This window comes from Vombatus ursinus, unplaced genomic scaffold (assembly GCF_900497805.2).
Source record: "Vombatus ursinus unplaced genomic scaffold, bare-nosed wombat genome assembly UNPS02000577.1, whole genome shotgun sequence".
Taxonomy (NCBI): domain Eukaryota; kingdom Metazoa; phylum Chordata; class Mammalia; order Diprotodontia; family Vombatidae; genus Vombatus; species Vombatus ursinus.
The window spans coordinates 23,473,022-23,494,939 of record NW_020940355.1 but is presented as its reverse complement, the minus strand read 5'-3'; the positions used below and the strand labels follow the sequence as shown (position 1 = coordinate 23,494,939).

Genomic DNA, 21,918 nt, shown 5'->3' with positions numbered 1-21,918 from the left:
TAATCCATGGTCCATACCTACCACAAATGCCATGTTAATTTTAGCATTACTTTGAAAACTGTCACAGAGTAAAAAATCGAAGTCCATCTTATTCTGGGCTTTCTTAACGAAAATGCTAAAATGGTGTTATTTGGGAAGACTTCAATGACTCCTTTTTTTTTACTTATTCAGAAATGAGTTAGAGAGCTCATTGTCACCTATTCTTTCAGAGTGCTCGTCTTCGGGCTGCTGGCATTGGAAAAGATTTCAAAGAGAATCCCAATCTCAGGGATAACTGGACTGATGCAGAAGGCTATTATCGTAAGTGTATATTTCTTACTTTAGAGTTGTATGTATGGTTTTTGCCACTTTTAAAAGCATGTGTGTTGTATGCTAAAAACATTTTTTAAAGTCTCTGAAAATAATAACAGTGCTATTACTTAAAATGTGTGGTATATCCAGCAGCTACCTGAATCCAAACTATTCAGTTAAGCTGCTCAGAGGTGTGTCACAAATTGAAGTGAATTTAAACAGTTAATATGAAATTTAAAATCTATCCAAAGATATTTTCAGCCATAAGATCTACTTCCAGATGGAAAGGGTACATCCACATGCTTGTCTTGATCTGAAACTAAGAAATGCAACGTGCACGGAACTTGGATGCCAGTCATGCAGTATTTGCCATCAAGACTACCCTTGTAACTATTTCATTGAGCACATTTCTTCATTACTCAGTATTCAGAGTCATCAACAATGGCTCGAACATTTCATGGAATGGGCTGAAGTGGGCATGCAGCATCTAACTTCATTTATGAGTGTGTGACCAGTGGCAGCACAGTTTTGGTTCTTATTATTCCTCACAAAACCTAGTGTATAGCAGAGATGTGACACAATTTTTAAGTAACAGCATTGTGGTTTTTTATGTTATATTTTATTTGTTTATGAGTACTCTGTTATGATCAATTCAGTCCTAACAATTTGTCTTTTAGGTGTTAATATAGGTGAAGTCCTTGATAAACGTTATAATGTATATGGCTACACTGGCCAAGGTGTCTTCAGTAATGTAGTGAGAGCCAGAGATATGGCAAGAGCAAACCAGGAAGTGGCAGTGAAAATCATCAGGAACAATGAGCTTATGTAAGTTATTTTATAAGTTTACATTATGACGTGACAAAAACATTCAAGATTAAAACTGTTTATCCTCCATTTAGTCAGTTTTGGCTTTTGATTCAAATTTCACTAAATGTTTAGGATTTTGCTACACAGCAAATGAAACCCACTTTCCTTTTCTGGCTCAAGGAATTGGTTCATTTTACTTATTAAGAAACTTCTGTATACGTGGCACTTTGGGGTATGTAAGATATATTAGACATAATTTGTGATTTCAAAGCTTAGTCTGGTAAGCTGGAGCAGAAAAAAGATACAAATAATGATAATATAATGTAAGAGAATATAGATGTTACTGAATTCTAAGGTTGGACCTGATGCTTTAATCATATCCCAAATGAAGAAACACCCATCTTGATTACATAATGACTACTGGTAGGTTTTGTCTATATTTTGCCTGTTTTGCTATTCTAAGAATCAGTAGTGTTGAGAAAAGGCATTGATTGAAACTAAGATTTTATCTGTTAGTCATGAAAGTTTAATATGGTCAAGTTTGGAGGATTCATTATATTTGTTTTTGTATATATATTGTATATTTTATATGTAACCTTTCTACCAATACTGCAATTGATTAAATTAGCTATTCTCTTTTAATATATTACCTGCAAATATCAAGCAACAGATAGTACAAACAACATTTCAAAGAAAATAAACAGTGAAAAGAAAGAAAACTGATAGCAGGAAAGACATGAGGTAAAGGAAACATAGGTAATTTGATAAAAAATTGTAATTGAGATAGAAAGTAGGCAAAACTAATTTCTTACCCTAATATTTAGAGTGGACATTTCAGGTGAGGACAAAATATTGTTGTTACTATGTATAATAATATGATCTGTATGAAAATAGCGAAGCGTTAGGTGAATTATGAGTTCTCGTTGACATTAAGAAGCTGATATTCAGTGACAGATCAGAGCTGAGTAGGACAGTTATGAGTGGTCATAATTGTTATGGAAGAAGTCTGATTTCAAAAAGATGGCAGAAATACATTTTTCTCTTCTAATAAGTTTTTTGTGCCTTTTCATCTTTTAATCCAACTTCTAAAAAAATTACAAAGTGAATAATGTATTGTTTTTCCTGCCAAGTCTGATACCCTTAGTAATTTCTTCAAATACATAAAAATAACATCTGTAAGACATAACACAACCAAAACAAGACAGTTTTTTTGTTCACTAAATATGTTCCATTAAACATGTTATTTTATATTTTGTTTTTAGGCAAAAAACAGGTTTAAAAGAACTGGAATTTTTGAAAAAGCTTAATGATGCTGATCCAGATGACAAATTTCATTGTTTAAGGCTCTTCCGACACTTTTACCACAAGCAACATCTCTGCCTTGTATTTGAGCCTCTAAGGTAAAATGTCAAAATGTGTAAATTAAATAGAAATTTATGTAGCATCTTTTATTGGGCAGGACTTTTTGTTTTGTTTTTTAGTATACTGAATAGAGTAGTGAAATTTCCTTTCTTAATCTAAGCAGTTACATTTATGGTCAGCTCTTAATTTTTCTTAATTAAGAGCCCACAGTCTGGTTAGGTGATCCTTTGAAACCTAAATATTTAGCTAACTTCTAGAAAATATTTAAACCAGAAAGAACAAGAGCTAGGAATAGGATAGGAAAATGTTTTCTTCTGAATCAGGTCTTTAAAATGTGATTTTGTTCTGGAATTCATACACTTTTTCGAAGGATCTGTGATTTAGATAGTTAGAGGTACTTCCAGTTTCTCTGCTTGTTAGTAGATGATATTTACATCAGATGTCCCAAAAGCTTTAGTTTAAAACTTTACTAAGACTTTTAGGATACCCTAAATACCCTCCCTATCTGTCATGTTCAGGAGAGGTGAAATTCAAAACAAATGTCACTTGCCCCTAGTCACACAACAGAGCCAGGGTAATTTACTTCCTGGTATAGTGATATCTCCATTCCACTGTCACCTTTTTTCAAAAAATCATTTCAATAAAATGGGTATTAGTTCCTGTGATTGCACTCATTTAAGTGGCCTCAGTGCTCTGTATAGCATGTGACAGTATAACAACCTCTTGACTCTATCACCATTGCCTACTTGCTCACTCCTCAAACCCTAGGTTTCTGCTTTGCACTGTCTCCCTATCTCTGGGATAAAGCCCTTTGTTAATAAGCCTTAGAGCTGCAGAAAAGGGTCCAGTCTTCACCTTTCATACTGCCCACCTTTCTCCTGAAGCTGCTAAGTCCCTTGGCTTACTTTCATTTTATCCCTCAATGGTTTGCCTACTTTTCCCACCTTGTCATTGTACTGGTTTGTTATCCTCTTGCCCTCCCCAAAGTGGTTCTTTACCCAGGCCTTTGTTCTCTAAACCTTTCCTTGATAATCTCTTCTGTTAAAATTTTAGTTTTCACTCTATACATATGCCTACCGTATGTGTTTAAGTAGAGCCCTTCTCTTTCTGCTTTAGCTTCAGTCTATATTACCCACTAATTTTTGCCTATTTCCACCTAGATGTCAGACCAAATCCAGGTCATCTTCTAAAGCTGCTCCTCCTCCCAGAGTCACTCCTACTTTTGTCAACACTACCATTTTCTCAGTTGCTTGGCCTTGGAATTCTCCCCTCATCCTTCCCTCTCCTGTGTTGTCAGTTACCAAGTATTTGCCAGTCCTGCACAATTTTCTCACTTGACTCTTCTCTGCTTAGCCCTGCCTTGTGGAGGGTTGGTAACACTGCCTGCTTGTGCCTGTCATATAAGCAGCAGTCCCCCTCTCCCTCTCCAGGTCACAGGCTGCCAATACCATCTGTCTTTTGCCCAGATCTGACCATGTCACTCCTCTGATGAAAATCTTTCAGCATCTATTACTTGTAAAATACAAACACTTTCCTCAGTCAGACTTGAGTCCACTTTTCCAGCCTTATTTCTGTGTTCTGGCCAAAATATTCATCCATCTTAACCTGCCCTCTTAGGCCTTAGTGTATTTATGTAGGCAGTTCCCTGTACCTGCAATGATTAAAAAAAAACCACAACTTTTGTGTGACCCTGGACAAGTCACTTAACCCTGATTGCCTCACCAAAAAGAAAAGAAAAGGGGGGGAAAAAAAAACCTTGTGATGTTGGGTAGTACTTTTGACTATGAAAGATTTAGTAAACATATATGAGAGGAAGACAATGAATACTTTTCAGAATGGACAAAAGCTAAATTTTTGTAAACAAATGGTTCAGTTATCCCCAAAAGTCAAGCTTTTAAAAATTGGGCTAATCACTCAATTCTTCTCTAATATAGAATGAAATTCATTGCATAGAAGCACTTTCTTTTTAATCCAGTATTGCCATTGTAATTTTGAAAAGTGCTTACTTTTTTACATCACACATTTTATAACCTGCTTTTTCTCCCCTTTTGTTGTAAAAAGTATGAATTTACGAGAGGTCTTGAAAAAGTATGGAAAGGATGTTGGTCTCCATATTAAGGCTGTAAGATCCTATAGTCAGCAGTTGTTCTTGGCATTGAAACTTCTTAAAAGGTGCAACATCCTACATGCTGATATCAAGCCAGACAATATCTTGGTAAGTGAAATAACTTATATTTCAGTAAAAGTGGATTTACTGTTTTCATAATAAAACTTACTCTTGGACATATAATTATTGTATTGGGCAAAATATAGACTATGCCTCTAAAATAATCCCTTTTTGAAAGAAAAAAGTATAGATAAATACTGAAAAGTAATACTTATTATAGGCTACATTTGGGTTGTATGCAAATCATATTTTCTGATCAATGCAAATATTCTCAAAAAGTACAATATATAAAAGAATAAAAGTAAAATCTTGCTTGGTAAGAATGGATTTTCCAGAGAAGTGGAAATTCAGAATTAACTTCTAAATTATAATGAACAGATAATTTATCCTATTTGAATAATGAGATAAAAGAACATGATGTTGTTCCATGTTTATGAATTTAAAGTAGCACTTATTATGCCTCATCTTGGCTTGGGGGATGATCATAAGTTCAGAAAATCTATGCTTGTGTCATAATACATCCACCTGGCAGGTTTTACTGGGAAAGCTTCATTACAGATCCAGAGGCTATCATCATAGCTAAATGCAAAGAGGCTCATCTCTAAAAGCAGCCATGATGGCTTTCTGCAGATGTGTGAAGAGGGGTTATGAGTGGAAGGGAGTAGTCATAATGATGTAATGAAGTATCTGCAATTAGCCACAGACCTCAAGCATATGTAACAATAGCTACCATTTAAATAGTGCCTGCTATGTGCCTATTACTCACTGTGCTGAGTCCTTTAGAAAATTCTCATGATTCTCACAACAACCCTGGGAGGTGGGTTATTCTCCCCATTTTACAGTTCAGAAAACTGAAGCAAATAGCAGATAGGTGATTTGCTCAGTGTCACAGCTCGTAAGTTTCTGAAGATGGGTTTGAACTCATATCTTCTGGACTCCAGGCTCAGTATTATATCCACTGCACCACCTAACTACCTATACTTAGGCTACATTATAGCTGTTGTCTACGTCTGGCTGCCCAAATTACATTTTGTGGGGGGTTTTTTGTTTGTTTTTTGTTAAGGTAATAGATAATCATCAACTGACATGACTCATAGATAGAGCAAATAACATCAAAATCCTTATCCATGAGCTTTGTCCCACACTGTGGTTGCTCTGTGTTACTTAATTTAATTCAAAATAACCTGATGGGCAAGGGGAACCTAGAAACCATTTTTTGTTAGGTTCGCAAGTTAGTGTTTCCCAGGAATATTGCTTAGCTGCTCTACTGTTGCTGGTAAACTGTTTTTTTTTTTTTATTAAACATTGCATTTGAAAGGGATCAGTTCCTTTGGACCTGTGAGCAAGTCATTTCAGTTATCTAGGCTTTAATTAACCTCATCTGTAAAATGAGGGGTTTGGACTACATGACCTCTTGCAACTCTGTTAAATCTATTCGCCTGTAAAGATTTGTCTTGCTGATTTTCTTTTTCATTAATTTCAGTATTAGTATTGATTTAGTAGCCTTACATTACTATTTGCCCTACAGATTTATTTCTCAAAGAATGCTGTTCCTCAAGGGCCTGGGCTAGTAGCTTCCTCATTTCTAGTGCTAATTTCAAATTCCCACAATTTGAAGAGGTCTTCCCTACTGTGTTTAAAAGTTTGCCATTGTGTTCTCAGTACAAATTCCATGTCCTACAACTTTGTCTTTAAATATGTACCTTACTATACCATTCTATTTTCGTGATCCTTAAAGAAAGAAGTATTTTAAAGCATATTGTTTTGTGACCAGTTTTAATTGTCATAAAATAAGCTGGTAGGCACCTTAATATTTATTTAGAATTGAAATCAAAAGACATGCTTACATCCTACTTAGGTCAAAGTAATAAAGTAAACTCATCTATAGTTAACTATAATTCTATACAAATATTATTAACTATCATTTTAGTAGAGGAAAAACTTTCTTAAATATTAGATACTTGGGAAAATTTATAGTTGACTTAAGATTTTCTTTTTCCTACAAAATCTTCTTACTGTTATGAATCTTAACAATGAAAAGTAAAATAAAGTGCTATAGTACTAGGCATTTTTTAGATTAGAGATTTGCTTAGTCAACTTCAGTTCTGCTTTGCAGAATGTTCTTTGTGATCATCTGTTTTGGTGGACAAGCATGAGTTCTACCTTTCAAGCTTTCATATGAAATAATACCAAATATGGATTTCATTTGGGGTGGTTCCCTTTGTTTATTTTCCCTTCATTACTCCCAAGAAAGAAATCAGGCCTTAGAGAATGAGGATTATAATAAGGCAGTGAGTTCAGCAAAAGGTTTGTCATTTTGGGGAATGACTAATATATACAGAAAGGGAAGCTATGGCATATATCTCGACTTTAATGGTATCAAATGCCATGTGGTACTATATAATGTATACATCATATGCATTTATTTCAAGAAGTCTTAGCTATTCCAAGCAATTCACTGATGACTGATTGATTTGAAAATACTCTTTAGAAATTCATTTTAAGCCACTGACATTGCCATATTTTAATATCTCCTAGAAGTCAAATAAAATTGGTGCTTAAAAATACCCTTTGGCTTTTAGTGGCTTCCAGTTTCAGAAGAATTATTTGTACTTTGCCAGTAATCAAACTGATAGTCTCTTAAGTGAGTTTACTCTGGCATCATTTCTTGAACAACTAACTATATGCTGGTGAATAATTGGGCATTATATTTGTATGTCTTTGGGGTGGGGAAAGTAGCCTGAGTTCAAGTCCCAACTCAGAATTTGTGTGTGTCTTTTTTAAAGGGGGGAAGGGACTCTGGAATGTGAATTATCTTCACTTGTTAATCCTGATCATGCTTCTGACTCATGAGTGGCAGCAGTCATGGGAGCAACTTCCAGCCTTTCTCAGCAGATGTCACTGTTACTGTGTATGTTGAAATATTTGAAAAGGGAAGAAAACAAATGACTAATATAAAATTCATATTTATATTCTTAAATGTTTTCTATTTTCTTGACTAATATATGGGGGGAGGATGTTTTTCAAATTTATTCCATCTTTTCCCAAGTAATTTCTATAAATTTGAATATTCCAGCACCTTTGGATGAAGAATACATTTTGCCATGGTGTAATGATTCTGCCTTTACTTTCATTGAAGTTACATCAATAATTAATTTCTTATCCATTTAATATATAGCAACTACTAATTCAGGGAAAATTTAAAGACCTTAGTCTCTGGGTTTCTTCTTTCTTACATTTTACAGTATTTAGAAAAATGGAATTAAATAACTTTGCCCAGCATATCATCATTGAAAAAACCTCTCTTAATAAAATATAATCCAGCGATAAATGTTTCTTTTTAGATTATTCAATAGCAGCAAATATAAACTTAGTTTAAAATGAAGTTCTGTGAATGTGTCAGTCTAACTTTCCAGTGCTCATGTGTCATGTTTTGTTTTAGTTATCCATGGATCTAGCAACATTTCTTGATAATGTTTTGCAGGTTAATGAATCAAAAACTATTCTAAAGCTTTGTGATTTTGGATCGGCCTCACATGTTGCAGATAATGACATTACACCCTATCTCGTCAGTAGATTTTATCGGGCTCCTGAAATTAGTAAGTTTCTCCAAATGTCCTTTTGCTCTGGGGCCATCACATGCTGTGGAAACAGCATATTTAATTTCTAAGTACTGTTTTCCATCGTACTTCAGCAGCTGCTCGAGCTCATTCATGAGGAAGGGAACCGTAGCAAGTTCAACCTCCTCAGTTGGAATGATGGTAGTTGTGACAGGAGTCTTGATCATGTCGGGCAAGAGTAGCAAAACAATTGTGGAAAATCCTCGACTTTAGAAGACTGCTCTTGATTATTCAAGGTCTGATTATCAAATTTGTGGATTATCTGGGACCTTTGCTTTTTCTCCTCCCTCCTGTTGGCCTGTATTCTGACTTTATTGTTCATTAGCACCTCTGCCAGAGGTGGGAATGGAAAAGGAGGTGAAAACATATTTTCGCTGGGTTTTGTTTTCTTTTGTTTTTTGTTTTTTTTGTTTTGTTTTTTGTTTTTTTTAGGTTCTCTGTTAAAAAGGTTTGGTGGGAGAGAAGTTCAATCAAATTATTAAAATGAGTTTTGGGAGTTGTATGTCTTTATTTTCCCAGGCTAACCTTGATTAATATGAATGATTGAGTTGTATTTCATTATAATAATTATTATTACTATTATTACAACCACTACCTCATTGATTTTTAAACTTAATTTTATTAAAATTTCTTTCTGTTTCAGTTATAGGAAAAAGCTATGACTACGGTATAGATATGTGGTCTGTAGGCTGCACACTATATGAACTTTATACTGGAAAAATATTATTTCCTGGTAAAACCAATAATCATATGTTGAAACTTGCTATGGACCTCAAAGGAAAAATGCCAAATAAGGTAAGAAGTGAAATGTATTCTTTATTCTCTCCCACTTCCTTAAATGGTCCTCAGTAGTAATAACTTTAGCTCGTTCATGAAGAAAGACCTATGGTAGCTATAGCAAAATTTAGGTTGGACAAGTTAAGAGATTGAATCATATTTCTTTTCTGCTGCTCCCTTTTCTCTTCTCCCTTTTACCTTTGTTGTCTTTAAGTAGTAATTTTAATTAAATAGGAGAATGAGCAAGGATGAGATGGCTATTAATGCCAGAGTATCTATATATAGTTAACAGCTTATTTGTATTTATCCCCACACCTCTATTTTCTATCTGTCTACATTTTAATTGGTATATATATATCCCCTTCCTCTGGATTTCAGCTGAAAAAAAAGAACTAGCAAAGCATGTGATAGGCTGGGATCACATGTAATAAGAAGTGAAAGGACTTTGAGCCAGGGTTTGGAATGATTTGGGCACTGGGGAGAAAGAGTAGCAACAATTATATTTGGAGCTGGGTATGGTTACTAACTAATGGTAAAATACTTCAAAATTTGTTTCCTGTTTGTCTCTCCCTTTTCCTTTAAATTGTCACATGGTGATTTGTATTAATAATACAGTGAGAATGTAGAAGGGTGTCTAAAAGAAGGAATTGATGGATGTGCCTAGAAAGAAAATAAATTAATTTATTCAAGAGATGGGAATTATTTAGTTTTGAAAGATAACACCGAAAAAGTTTTGGTTAAGGAGAAATGGGAAGATGTTGCAGAGAGCCAGGTTTTGTCTTGATAGAAGGAAAAACTTCAAAACTGGAATTGGCTGACTTGCTACTTGTTATCACTAGAGGTTTTCACACAGCATCTGGATGAAAACTACTTAGTTGTCAGTGGTGTTACAGCAGGGAGTCCTCCTATTCATGTGTAGGTGGAACTTAGCTTAGATGGACTCACATTTTCTTCCAGTTCTAAGGTTCTGTGAATAAGGATGAAATGGTTGATTATGAAAATGATAACTTGATTGGAAAAGATTTAAAATGGCTGTTTCCCATTTCTTCATCCTCTGAGCTATAAACTAGTTCTAAGAGACTATCTTTATTTTTCTATTATAACAAGGATTGCTTGAAATAAATAGGCCTCTTAATGGACCTTGTATTTTTAATCTTGAAAGTAGCCTTGGTATTTGTTGCAGTGGAACTTGGCATATATCATGAGAGATGTTGGAGAACAATTTAGAAAGATTCAAAGATTTACTGGGTTTTTACATCTCTCTGGTCAGTAGACATTATAGAATATTCCTATGGTGTTCTAATATTTGAAATAATTGAATAAATGTACTGAGTAACAGTAGAAGCAGGTGCTTAAGGTTATATGTAAAGATGAATGACATGGTAACTGGCCTTAAGCACCATATAATAATATTAATATAATATAATATATATAATAATAATATAATCATAAAATATATTTTCTTTAAACAACTGGATGATAACAATAGAGAAACAGCAACCAACTTGATCTTGGGGAAACTAAGAATATGCATCGAGTTAATGGAATTTTTTTGTGTCCATTTGGTTTAGATATAGCGTTTATAATTAGTTTTTCAGAAGTCATATTAAATATTTTAGAACTAGAGATTAGAATTTAGAACCTAAGAGATTATCTAATCCAAGGACTTCTTAAACTGTGGGTTTAAACTCACAGTTTAAGAAGCGCTGATAGTCCAACCCAGCTCCTTTTACAGATGAGTGAGTAAGCTCAGAAGTAAAGTAATGGCAATCAGTGACTTGTAAAAGGTTAAAGTAGGTCTTTATCTCCTAATAGTCCAAATGTAATTTTTCTTTCAGATGATAAGAAAAGGTGTGTTCAAAGATCAACACTTTGATCAAAATCTCAACTTCATGTACATAGAAGTAGATAAAGTAACAGAAAGGGTAAGTATTTTAAATGTACTATGCTAAGCAGTAATCATTTCTAAATAATATTACTTGTATGTGAAACAGGATGCCAGGAATTATGACTAAAAGCAGCTGAAAAATTACATATCTGTCACATATGATAGTTATATTTGCATTCAGCCTGATTCCACATGAGTCATTCCTCTCTCTCTCTCTCTCTCTCACTCTCTCACACACACACACGCACACACACGCACACAGTGCTAAAACACTAGGGAGCTGTCTATGGCTTTCTAGAATAATTTTCCTTTTAACCACAGGCTATATATAGTACTTGACATACATTGTTTATTTGTTTCGCAACAAACAGCCATATGAAATTGATAATTTTGCATATTGTCCTCATTTTACAGATGAGAAAGTTGAGGCCCAGAGAGTTTAAGTAATTTGCTCATGATCCTATAGCTAGTGTCATAGGTGTACTCTAAGTTAGTTTGAGGTGTGAGGACTTTTAGTTTGCCTATCCCAGCATCACTACTTTTTGAAAGCATAATTCAACAGTCAGTAATATTTATTGTTTTTTTTTTTTACATCTTTCTGGTGAGTAGACATTATAGAATATTCCTTTTGGTGTTCTAATATTTGAAATAATTGAATAAATATGTACTGAGTGACAGTAGAACCAGGTGCTCAGGTTACATGTAAAAATGAATGACATGGTAACTGGCCTTAAATACCATACAAATCTAGTGGTTATAGAATAAACTTTTTTAAGATAAAGAATTTTTACTGTTGTACATTTAGAATATTAACTCTGCTTAATTGAGCTTTCCCATTTAAGTAGTTTTAATTCTTCATACTGCCTTTTTAAAAGAGTAAATAATAAAAAGGAGTAAACTGAAGGACGGTAGGGGGTATTTTTTAATATTTTGACTATGAAATAGTCTGCATTTCAGTGCAGAATTTTTTCAGTAATTTTGATGCAATTATAAATTTAACTGTTTTTAGGAGAAAGTTACTGTCATGAGCACCATTAATCCTACCAAGGACCTCTTGGCTGATTTGATTGGGTGCCAGCGACTTCCTGAAGACCAACGCAAAAAAGTACACCAGCTAAAGGACTTGTTGGACCAGATCTTAATGTTGGACCCAGCTAAACGAATTAGCATCAACCAGGCTCTACAGCATGCCTTCATCCAGGAAAAAATTTAAATGAGATGAAGAAGCTCAAAGGGTTTGAGTAATTAAAATACAAAGACTGAAGAAATTTCACAGCAGATTATTAATGTATATAAACTTATAAATATTTCCCCCGCAAATTGAGGAAGCATGATATATTTGAATTAACACCAAGGCTGATATTTCTTTTAGAAATGTTAGAGTAAATCTGTTTGTGTCTTATGTGAAAATTTTCACTGTAGAACTGTTTTAATTGCTGAGACTGCACACAAGTACAGTGCTAATGTAAATGGTTGCAGTTCACATCAAAAAGAAAAAAAATCTGTTATAAAATGAACAGTAATACTGGGTGGATGATTGGTTTTTTAGCAGACTTGGCTTCATTTTTGTCTTTAAAAAAAAAAAAAAAGGCCAGCATAAATGCTGTTTATATTCACGTTTTCCTAGGTGTGTGTGTGCAGGCCACAGCAGCATGCCCTTGGTGTAGTCAGTGCCGAAAGGGGTCTGTTCCTTCTTGAGCCTGCCTGCAGGGATGGTCTCCTCTTTTAAAGCAGGTTGTGTACAACTTTCAGTACACTGAAGGTAAGCTAAACCATCAACATCACTGGTGTTTTAAGATGTTATTTTACTGGAACAACTGGCAAATGAGGGACAGTAGCTTTGTGGCAGAATTCCCTGCATGTTCAATAATTGATCTTGTTTTATTTTTTGGCATCGCAACTGTGGCATAGTTACAACTTCTGTTCTGTTCATCACATTTAAAATTTGGAGAGTGCGCGCTTGATGGGTAAAGCGCCTTCAGTGTACTGTTTCCTATTACTTTAATTTTTTAAATCAACTTGCTATAGACTTTGTATACATTTTGTTAAATACAGTTCCCAATGACATAGTACCAATATTTACAGTTTTCATTTACTAATTATAAATGTTGGGGTCTAATTCTGAAAGTCCTCATTTAAAAGTTAGATAGACAACATAATGAAATTTTTAACTATTTGTATGTCATTTTGAAAGTGTACTGCTTTATGGTAAAAGTGTTTCATTTGTTCATTGTTTTCATTATTTGTGATCATGTTGTCTTTCAATACAGGCATAAACCTTCCACTCTTGAACAAAGCAGCTGCTTTTTAAAAGCGGTAATTGCTTCTTTACCTTTTATTTCTTTTGTAAATGAAGCTTTTCTTTAAGAAATGTGACTTTAAAGTGTTGTCTATTACATAAAACAGTTGACACTCACTTATTGTAAAGTGAAGATTGTTCTGCTGCATGTAAAGTGGACCATGCAGATTTCTGTATGTTTTCAGTATGCATCATTAGATAATAAAGTCTTTTGTGAACAAGGCATTTGTAGCCATTTTTAAAAGTTTTTGTCTTCACTGCTGGTAAGTCAGATAATCCATAAAAGTTGAAAGCAACCTTCCATTTTTCTATAAATCCTTTATCTAAAGGGATTAGTAAAGATGTGAATCTTGCCAAGTTCATGTGAGGCAAATAATTAGAATCCTAATTATTTTCATAAAATCCTACCAATACTGTGAGCTTTCATTGTAGTGCATTTTTTCCTGTAGGTTCTGGGGTTTAATTCAGGATATAACTAATGTTTCTGCTGTTTTCTCACTTTTCCTTTTGATGGTGCTGAAAGAGAAAAAAAGAAAGCGGGCCACAGGCCATTCAACGCCTTCTCCAGGGGGCCTGATTTGCTGAGACTCCAACTTCACCTTCTTAACAAGGTTATTTCTGACAGCATGTGTAGATAAACATTAGCAAAAAGTTAAAAGAAAATCATTTAAATCAGTTTGGCTTTTCAATACCAAGAAACAAGAACTTAGTAAAACTACCAAGTATAGTCTCCTTGTATTTGTTGAGCAATAAAAATAATTACTTGTTTACCTAACAAGTATGGAAAAAAATCACCTTTCTTAGTTTAAAATAGTTTAAGAAATAGTAAATGGGTTTTTTTTTTGTTCACTTAGGCACGTAATTACAACAAACATGCACATTTGGTGCATTCAAGGATGGAAAATCAGAACAGCAGGCATTCTGCTGGTGGGTTGTGCCCCATTAAGGACATGAAACTACAACAGGCAGGTGATGGGTGATGTAACATAATTGGAACCTACAACCTGTCTCTTCATAGTATAGTCTTTAAAAACATTTTTAATTTTTAAATTATGTCTTTTTAAGACAACCAAAAATGCAGCTTTTATATCAGGGACTACTAGCTGTAGTTCTTCCAGTGTCCTTTATTTTACATAGGTAATAACATGCTGCACATTTGAATTTTCTCATAACAATTCCCTACAGATATAATTTGATGCTTCTGCTGATTTCATAGCACCATTTTACATCATTATTTAGTAATGAAATGTGTTAACATCCACTAGAAACACTTCACCTTATACCTCAAAGCATATTAACTATTCCTTAAAAACATAAAGTTGCTTGTTTACTTGTTCTTTGTGTTGTAGGTGCAGCTCAAGGAAGATGATGACAACCAGAAGACATGAGCTAAGGTTTCTGTCCTATAAAAGATACAAAAAATACTCTCCATTTAGTTTTGTCTAATTTTTTAGTTTTCAGCATTCCGATTTAGGTTTCATGTTTTTGTATTCTTGATGATTCCTAGAATAGTACTACTATTGTGACATTCATCTGTAAGGTGTTCATGTTTGATGGTTGTGCTTTTTCTTTGTTTGGAATGAAGGAAGAGCATGAAATGGACCAGAATTGTGACCCCTAAGGTCCAGTTCTAAATCTGTGATTCTGTCATTTGAATTTTTTCATTTAAAGTCATTTACATTTTTTGCTTTTAAAAGGCAACCAGTAATGAAATTATTTGTGTAAATTACATATTTTAAAATAGTAACTTAAAAATTATTTTCTAAGAATTATTGGGGGGAGGGAAGGGAGAATCACTTACCAGAATCTATCTTTTCTTCGACTAGTCATCTTCAATCTTAACTTTTGTTAAATAGTTAAGCTAAGTGCAATGGAGATTAGCAGACCAGGAGACTTTCCCTCCTAGTAATACTTTATCTTTAATAGTCTTATTTTAAGAAAGCAGTCTATTAATGATCTTGAAATTTTCACACAGACAGGACTTTCAAGGGTTAATGTTTCTGTTCCTTCACAACTATAAATTCTAAATGGATAAGTAGTACTAGGTGTGAAGAACTTGGAGACAATGGACATCTTAAGCTTTTTTTATTTCCCTCAGGTCCCGAACTTAGTGATCACAGAGGGATTTAAATTAATAAAAATACTGAAGCCTCCATTTATGAAGATGTTGTCCATTTCAAGCTCCTGCCAATCCCTGTAGTTAGGCTTATTTTACATCTTCAATTATAGCTATGCTGACTTCCCAGTATCCTAATGATCCATTTTTCAGGCTAATTTTAAAAATCCCAGATTTTAGAAAATGATGTAATATATATCATCTAGCATGTTCTTTACAGTTAAATAGAGTTCAGGTTCTTGATGATTTCAGTAAATGGTCTTTGAACCTGGGGCAGTTTTATAGTACTGACAAATTAACCTGTTGAAATGTCATGTAGAAGACATAAAATTTGTTCTATTTCATTCCAACATTTGCTTTCCCCATACTCTGCTTTACTTGTACTTTATTTTCAGAGTACTTGATCAGAAGCACTGTGGCTGTGTAGACTAACAATGAAATTTCTGTCATAAAAAGAATCTTTTGCATAATACAAATTTAGGACAAGAAATATACTGTCCTTTTCATTGTTGGTGAAGAGATAAAACTGCTTCCTTTTTGAGGCATATCATATGAAATTAGAGATGTGTGAAGTACTACATTATACCAAGTGCCTAACCATACTCTCCACCTGCCAAAGGCATGATTTTTAAACTTTTACTTCTCCTGGATGGAATGTACTATTTTATTGGAATAATCACCAAGTTCATTTGTGTTTACTGTGTCATAATGTATTCTTAAGTTGATTTATAAGTACTCTGCAGTCATTTTTGTAGGTGAAATAGCATGCTATCCCTTTCTTAATCTCTCTTTTCCCTCCATGTATAGGGTAAGTGACTATTCTTCAGAAGAACCTTTTGCATTTAAATGATCAAGATATGGGAGCCTGTTCTCTGGAATGTTGAAGATACATCCTAACCATTTCATGACATATTGAACTGGAATAAGCATTAAGGAGCACATTTTCTTGACTTAGTTATTGGTCACTTAATGAAATGTGCCTCTTTTACTCTATAGTCTTTTTTCTCCTTCATTTTAGTTTGGTATTCTGTATGCCTTTACTTTAGAAGGATGATCTTCAAAAATAACATTTCCAAACTGGCAAGACATTGTCTTAAGTATTTGTTCTATGTTTTATTCCTTTAGATAATGCTATTAAAATACTTGATTGTTTCCCACAGTAGCAAAAACATATGCTGTAACTTTAAAATTATTACTTAATAAAATATTTAGGTGTTCAAATATTGCTGTTTAGCTTTTAGTGTCCCAAAATAGCTTGCAAAGATATACTAATTTTTTTTATAGACCCAAATCAAATCATTACAATTTTTTTAGCACAGTGGAAGATACAGTATAAATCTCAAATACAAAAGTAATGCACATTTCTTCCACTAAAGGATACTAATTTGGCAAGAGAAAGAAGATTGATTTCAGCACGCTTTTGCTTTTAACTCTATTGCTAACTTTGATCTTGAGGTTGATGTGTTTATTTTCCTGACTGGTCTTAAATACTAGGAGTGCCAGGGAAAATATTAATAATTATTCCTTTAGAAATTAGAAATGGACAGTTTACAGCCATGCTTGCTCAAAAAGCCCGTTATATGAAAGTTTGGGGATTGAAAAGGAACTTAATCTATGGTTTATTTACTACCTTCCACCCCAAGACTATAATGAACAAATTTCTCATAAAGTTTTTCAGAATTTTATGTACTTCAACTACAGTTAGAATTCACTACCTCTTAATTTAGAATTATTTGTTGTTTTCCAAATATTATATTGTAGTGGGCTACTGTAAAACTGTATCATGGTTATATAAAATTTGCCATGTTACTAACGTACTGTATCACTTGCCATAAATATTTTGAGGCATTTAATCTTGTATATTTTACAGCCTATAAGTTTTAAAATTAAGGTCCTCTGCTTCAGAAGGATGTATTTCATATCTGTAGTCTTGTTTGCATGCCACTGAAATGAATGAAAAAAAGCAGCTGCTTACATACAGTAACATGTAAGGCAAGTAGTGTAGGATATCAGATGGGAATGGAGACAGGTAAAATATTTCCAAGTTTTATAAGGATACTTATGAAGACCCACTAATTGGAGCCTCCCAAGGCTCTATTTAGTCTTGTTTTGAAATAGATTATCCAATCTTTATTTTCTAGATTTGGATTCATCTATTGTTTTTTCTTGGGTCATTGTGCTTATTTACTCTATAGCTAATCAGGTGACGGGCCTATGGGAGCACAATGTAAAAGCATTTTATATATATACTGTACTTGTATTAGAAAGAACTAGCTTTCAAGCAAGAATAATTTCAATTTTTTGGTCATTTAGCAAAATTTTGTATTTGTAAGGAAGAGTATTAACAAGAAAGTATAACTGAACTTTTTAAAATTTGAAGGACATGAAATGTATGTTCTTTGGAACCAAATAGTACAAATTTGATATTTCTGCTTATATCAGTTTGAATTGTATAACATGGTAAGAGTTTATGGATCCAACTCTAAATAAATATGCTTCTCCCTGAATATGCAGTTTGTTTGTTTTTAAGGGGTGTGGTTGATGATGGCGGGGGGTGGGGTGGGGGTGGGGGGGTTGTTTTTTGAGATTGAATCAAATGGGCTGAAGTTATTGCTCTTAAGTTTCAAAATCCTTTTTACCCTTTTCCATTGTTGACTTCTAATTATGCAGAGTGGGGTTGGATCTGTAGGGAAGGGAACTGAATGTAAAATAATTTCAGAATTTTAAATAGAATCATCACCTAAGCAGTTATTTGAAGTTTCCTTTCCATAGAGATCTCTTAAAGTGTCCTGCAGCATAGGACAACAGGCATCTATTTATGAGGAGGATATCAATTAGACATCAAGTGCTTATTTGTGTTAAGTACTGGGGATACAAAGATAAAACATCAGTCCCACTCTCCAAGGAGTTTATACTCTGAAAAGAAATTGACATCCACACTACAAATAATGCAGGGAGGAGTGTCTGAGAAGACTTTTAAAGTTGGGCTTTGATGGAAAACTGAAGAGAATTCAATGGCCATATCAGGGGTATTATGAGTCCTACTTAATGTGTATATTGTTTACATGAATCTAAACTATTACCATCTAGGAAACTTACATCTTTCAGAGAAATGTCAGAATATAACTTGCCCAACACATAGTCAACAAGCATTTATTAAGCAGCTAGGTAGCAACTAAGTAGTGCTGTGCCTACTTAGGAAGTCAGGAAGACTTCAGTTATATTCTGTCCTCAAACATAACTGTGAATATTTGTAAAGCGCTCTGCAAACATTAAAGGGCTAAATAAAATTGCTAACAGGGCCCATTCTCATTCTGATTGCCACAGAAGTTCTGACCTACTCCTTTCACCTGGGCCAGTTTGTCCCTCCCGAGGCAACCTAGTGAGCTCTGTTCCTGGGGACTTGCCATTACTAATACCTCACTTGGTGTGGACACCCAATCAATGATTGGATTAAGCCCTATAGAATCTCATACCTCGAGATCTGCCAGCCTCCACCTCCTTGGTAACAGGGTAATCCCTGGCATATGCATCATGCCCTGCTGGATGGCTACATGTAAATAAAGGAGAGTAGCATGTGGTAGTGCAGCCCAGAAGATTTGGGTTCCTAGTTCAGCTGATATTAGCTGTGATAGCAGTCCTATACCCTCAGCCCCAGGCAACTCTAAGACTTAAGTGAATTGCTAATGTGCTTTAGTTGAGGGATTTCACAGTCATGAAATTATAGGTCAAGACAAGACTACCTAAAATCCTACTCCAAAGTCTCATTGTGTCATGAAAGTAACTGGTTTCTTGAAGGCTCTGACAGGCCCAATTGGAAAGGCTAAATGGACCTAGATCACTGGCAGTGCCTAGACCTTGGGGTTAACAAAGGTTCATTATCAGTGTTGGCCAGAGCGACTTAATAAACAGTCCAATAAGGTATGTAGAGGGGCTACAGTGTGTGCTGTTGGGAGAGGTATCAGCATATCAGTTACATTTTAGAATGCAAAATAGGTTATGAAAATCATAACTTTGCCTCTATAGTAAAAATCATTTATTTTATACCTTTGGCTTTTGAAAATGTTTCATTGCAAAATATTTTGTTAGAAAATTTTTCCCTTCTCTCCCTATGTATGAAATACAGAAATTCCCATGTTTGAAGTCTTTATCCAAACTTCATCCAAAATTACTATAAAGTATTAACACATTACATTAGGAAATCTACTTCAAGAAAATTTCAGAAAGATTTTATTCTTTTAATTACAAAATCTCATTCAGTGCAGTTATCTCTTGTATTGCATTGCCTAATGGTACCTATATTCCTTATAGTCAAGACAAGGTAAGTTTTTCAAATTAAAATCGCTTAAGGCAATTTTGAAAGTCAATTGCTAAATTTTATAAATTATTTTAGTAATTTTGCTTAAGTGGGCATGATATTCCAAATGAAGGAGATATAAAAGCTAATAACTATCATCACTGATTACAAGGATAAGGACTTTGTCAGTGCTGCATTTTACGACTGGAAAAGACCCTTTGAGGCCTTCCAGTCTGACCTCTTTTATATGGCAAGAAGGCCTGCTACATCATCCCTCCTGCATCAAGGATGGCCATTCAATCTCATATTATGTACTTTTTTTGATAAAGATAATACCTTTGGAGGCATTTTTGTATAATTATGAACAGCATTCTATCTTACATTGTTCCAAAATCTGTCTCCTTATAACTTTGTACCCTTTGGGTCTTAGTTTTTAAGTTTAGAACAACCTAGGACAAATTTGCTCTCCTCTATATGATAGTTTCAAGTATTGAAAAAAGTTGAAGTCTAACTGCTGAGGTTTAACATGTAAATTCATATATGATCTGGTGGACTGATGTTTTATGTGCAGCAAAATAAACATCAGAAATAACCAGTCTGTAGGTTGGGGGTAGGAGGAATAGAATTCAATTCAACATTGCTTGAGCACCACGTATGTGCAAGACACTGCCAAGTACTATGGGAGATAAAAAATGAAATAAGACATGGTCAGGTATATTATTGAGGAAAAGTAGGATGGAGTGCCAGAACAAGGATGAAAACGTATGGAAATGAAGATGACTGGATAATGAATGTAAGTGAGGTTTGCCTGGGTGGAGAGGAAAGCAGAGATGGATGACCAGGTTATGAATAGAAACTGAAGGAATACAATGTCCCTTACAACTGACACATTAGATCCCTTGTCCATTGACAAAAGGAACTGACAGTGCTTTTTGCACTGAAGGGAGAGAGGAAAAGGGGTGCTATGCTATAGCTGGCCTTTCTGCAGTTCTTTTTTTCCTGATGACATCATGCAGTAGTCACCTTTCAACTCCCCTCACCTTTCCTTTTTTGAAATATTACAACCACTTGAACTTTCTAGCTGTCCATCAAAACCAAAGCATATAGGAGATAAAAAGATGTCCAAAAAGCATGGATGAATGCATAATGACTCGAATTTTCCCCATTAGGTTCTCTTTTTTTTCTACCCATTAATTCACTAATTTATTACAGAAAAGAGCATTAGATGTTCCATCCTTAGTTTCTATAGCATGGGAATATATTTCCAGCAACGTTAAGAACAACGTATATCATCTGAACAATCCTCATACTATAGTGGGTGCAAAGTTGTAGATAAAGGAGGACTGGTGTCTTTATTTGATTTGTTAAAAGTGGAATTTGGCTTAGCACATTTTGCTCTACACTTGACATTTTCAAACCAGTACATTACCATTTGAACCAGTGTATGCATATACTGAGTTTCATTTGTGTAGGAAAATGACCAGTATTACATTGTTATTTCATGCTTCTATCTTCTCTATAGAAGCAGTCAGGAGTAATGGAAATCCTGCCTCTGAGAATTAACTAGCTGTGTGACGCTAGGCAAATCACTCAACTTCTATGTCCTTCAGTCAACTCTATAGGACTTACCTACAAAGTTATTGAACAGCATTGGTGGAAGAATGAAAGTGGATAATTTCCCACAATGACTAAGTCACAGATAGTTTCTTATTCCTAATGTCTCTATAAAACAAGTGAACCTAATCTCAGATCTTTTTGATTCATCATCTAGCATCCTTTTTTAAAAATACCTGACAAGGCATGGGGAAATAGTTTTCAAAGGGTCTAAGAAGTAGAGGCATTATTAATTTATCCCATGAGTTGGTAACCTCTTTAGCTGTAAGTGCTAATATGAATCACCTGAACTCCATTAATGCATGGACAAAAGAAATTTATGGGAGAATGGAGGATCAAAAGGAGTAAGCAGGTAATTGGAATAAGGAAGGAGAGAAAAAGAAAGATGCAGTCAAGGGGAATGGTAGAGTGCCACCAAAAACTGCAATTATAACACCAGTATATATTGCATATAATACTCTTTTTCAATTATAAAGCAAATGAGTATTCCAATGAAATTAAATACTACAGAATTAAAGTCAATTATCCAATTTATTGATGTTTGATGTAATTACATTAGAAAACAGTCACAGCAAAAGGACAGTCTTTAGAATTTGGTTTACTCAGTGAAAATGTTTCTTGGTGAGGAAACACAAAAGGTTTATCAAATCTGTCATCATCATAAAAACTCCCAGATTTAT

General features: G+C 34.3%; 1 protein-coding gene across 2 annotated transcripts in view; it reads left to right on the top strand.

Annotated features, from left to right (window-relative positions):
* Positions 1–17,834, top strand: part of PRPF4B (pre-mRNA processing factor 4B) — a 49,000-nt gene extending 31,166 nt beyond the window's left edge. Inside the window, exons 8-19 of one of the 2 annotated variants that reach the window (XM_027839185.1) lie at positions 210–300; positions 969–1,116; positions 2,361–2,498; positions 4,522–4,675; positions 8,112–8,226; positions 8,891–9,042; positions 10,863–10,949; positions 11,922–12,674; positions 13,183–13,228; positions 13,735–13,822; positions 14,561–14,605; positions 16,135–17,834. In XM_027839185.1, the coding sequence (XP_027694986.1) occupies positions 210–300; positions 969–1,116; positions 2,361–2,498; positions 4,522–4,675; positions 8,112–8,226; positions 8,891–9,042; positions 10,863–10,949; positions 11,922–12,125 (1,089 nt within the window). In that variant the 3' untranslated portion in view covers positions 12,126–12,674; positions 13,183–13,228; positions 13,735–13,822; positions 14,561–14,605; positions 16,135–17,834. The remainder of the gene's footprint in view (positions 1–209; positions 301–968; positions 1,117–2,360; positions 2,499–4,521; positions 4,676–8,111; positions 8,227–8,890; positions 9,043–10,862; positions 10,950–11,921; positions 12,675–13,182; positions 13,229–13,734; positions 13,823–14,560; positions 14,606–16,134) is intronic. The other variant, XM_027839269.1, reaches the window with a different exon arrangement.
* The last annotated feature ends 4,084 nt before the right edge of the window (positions 17,835–21,918 follow it).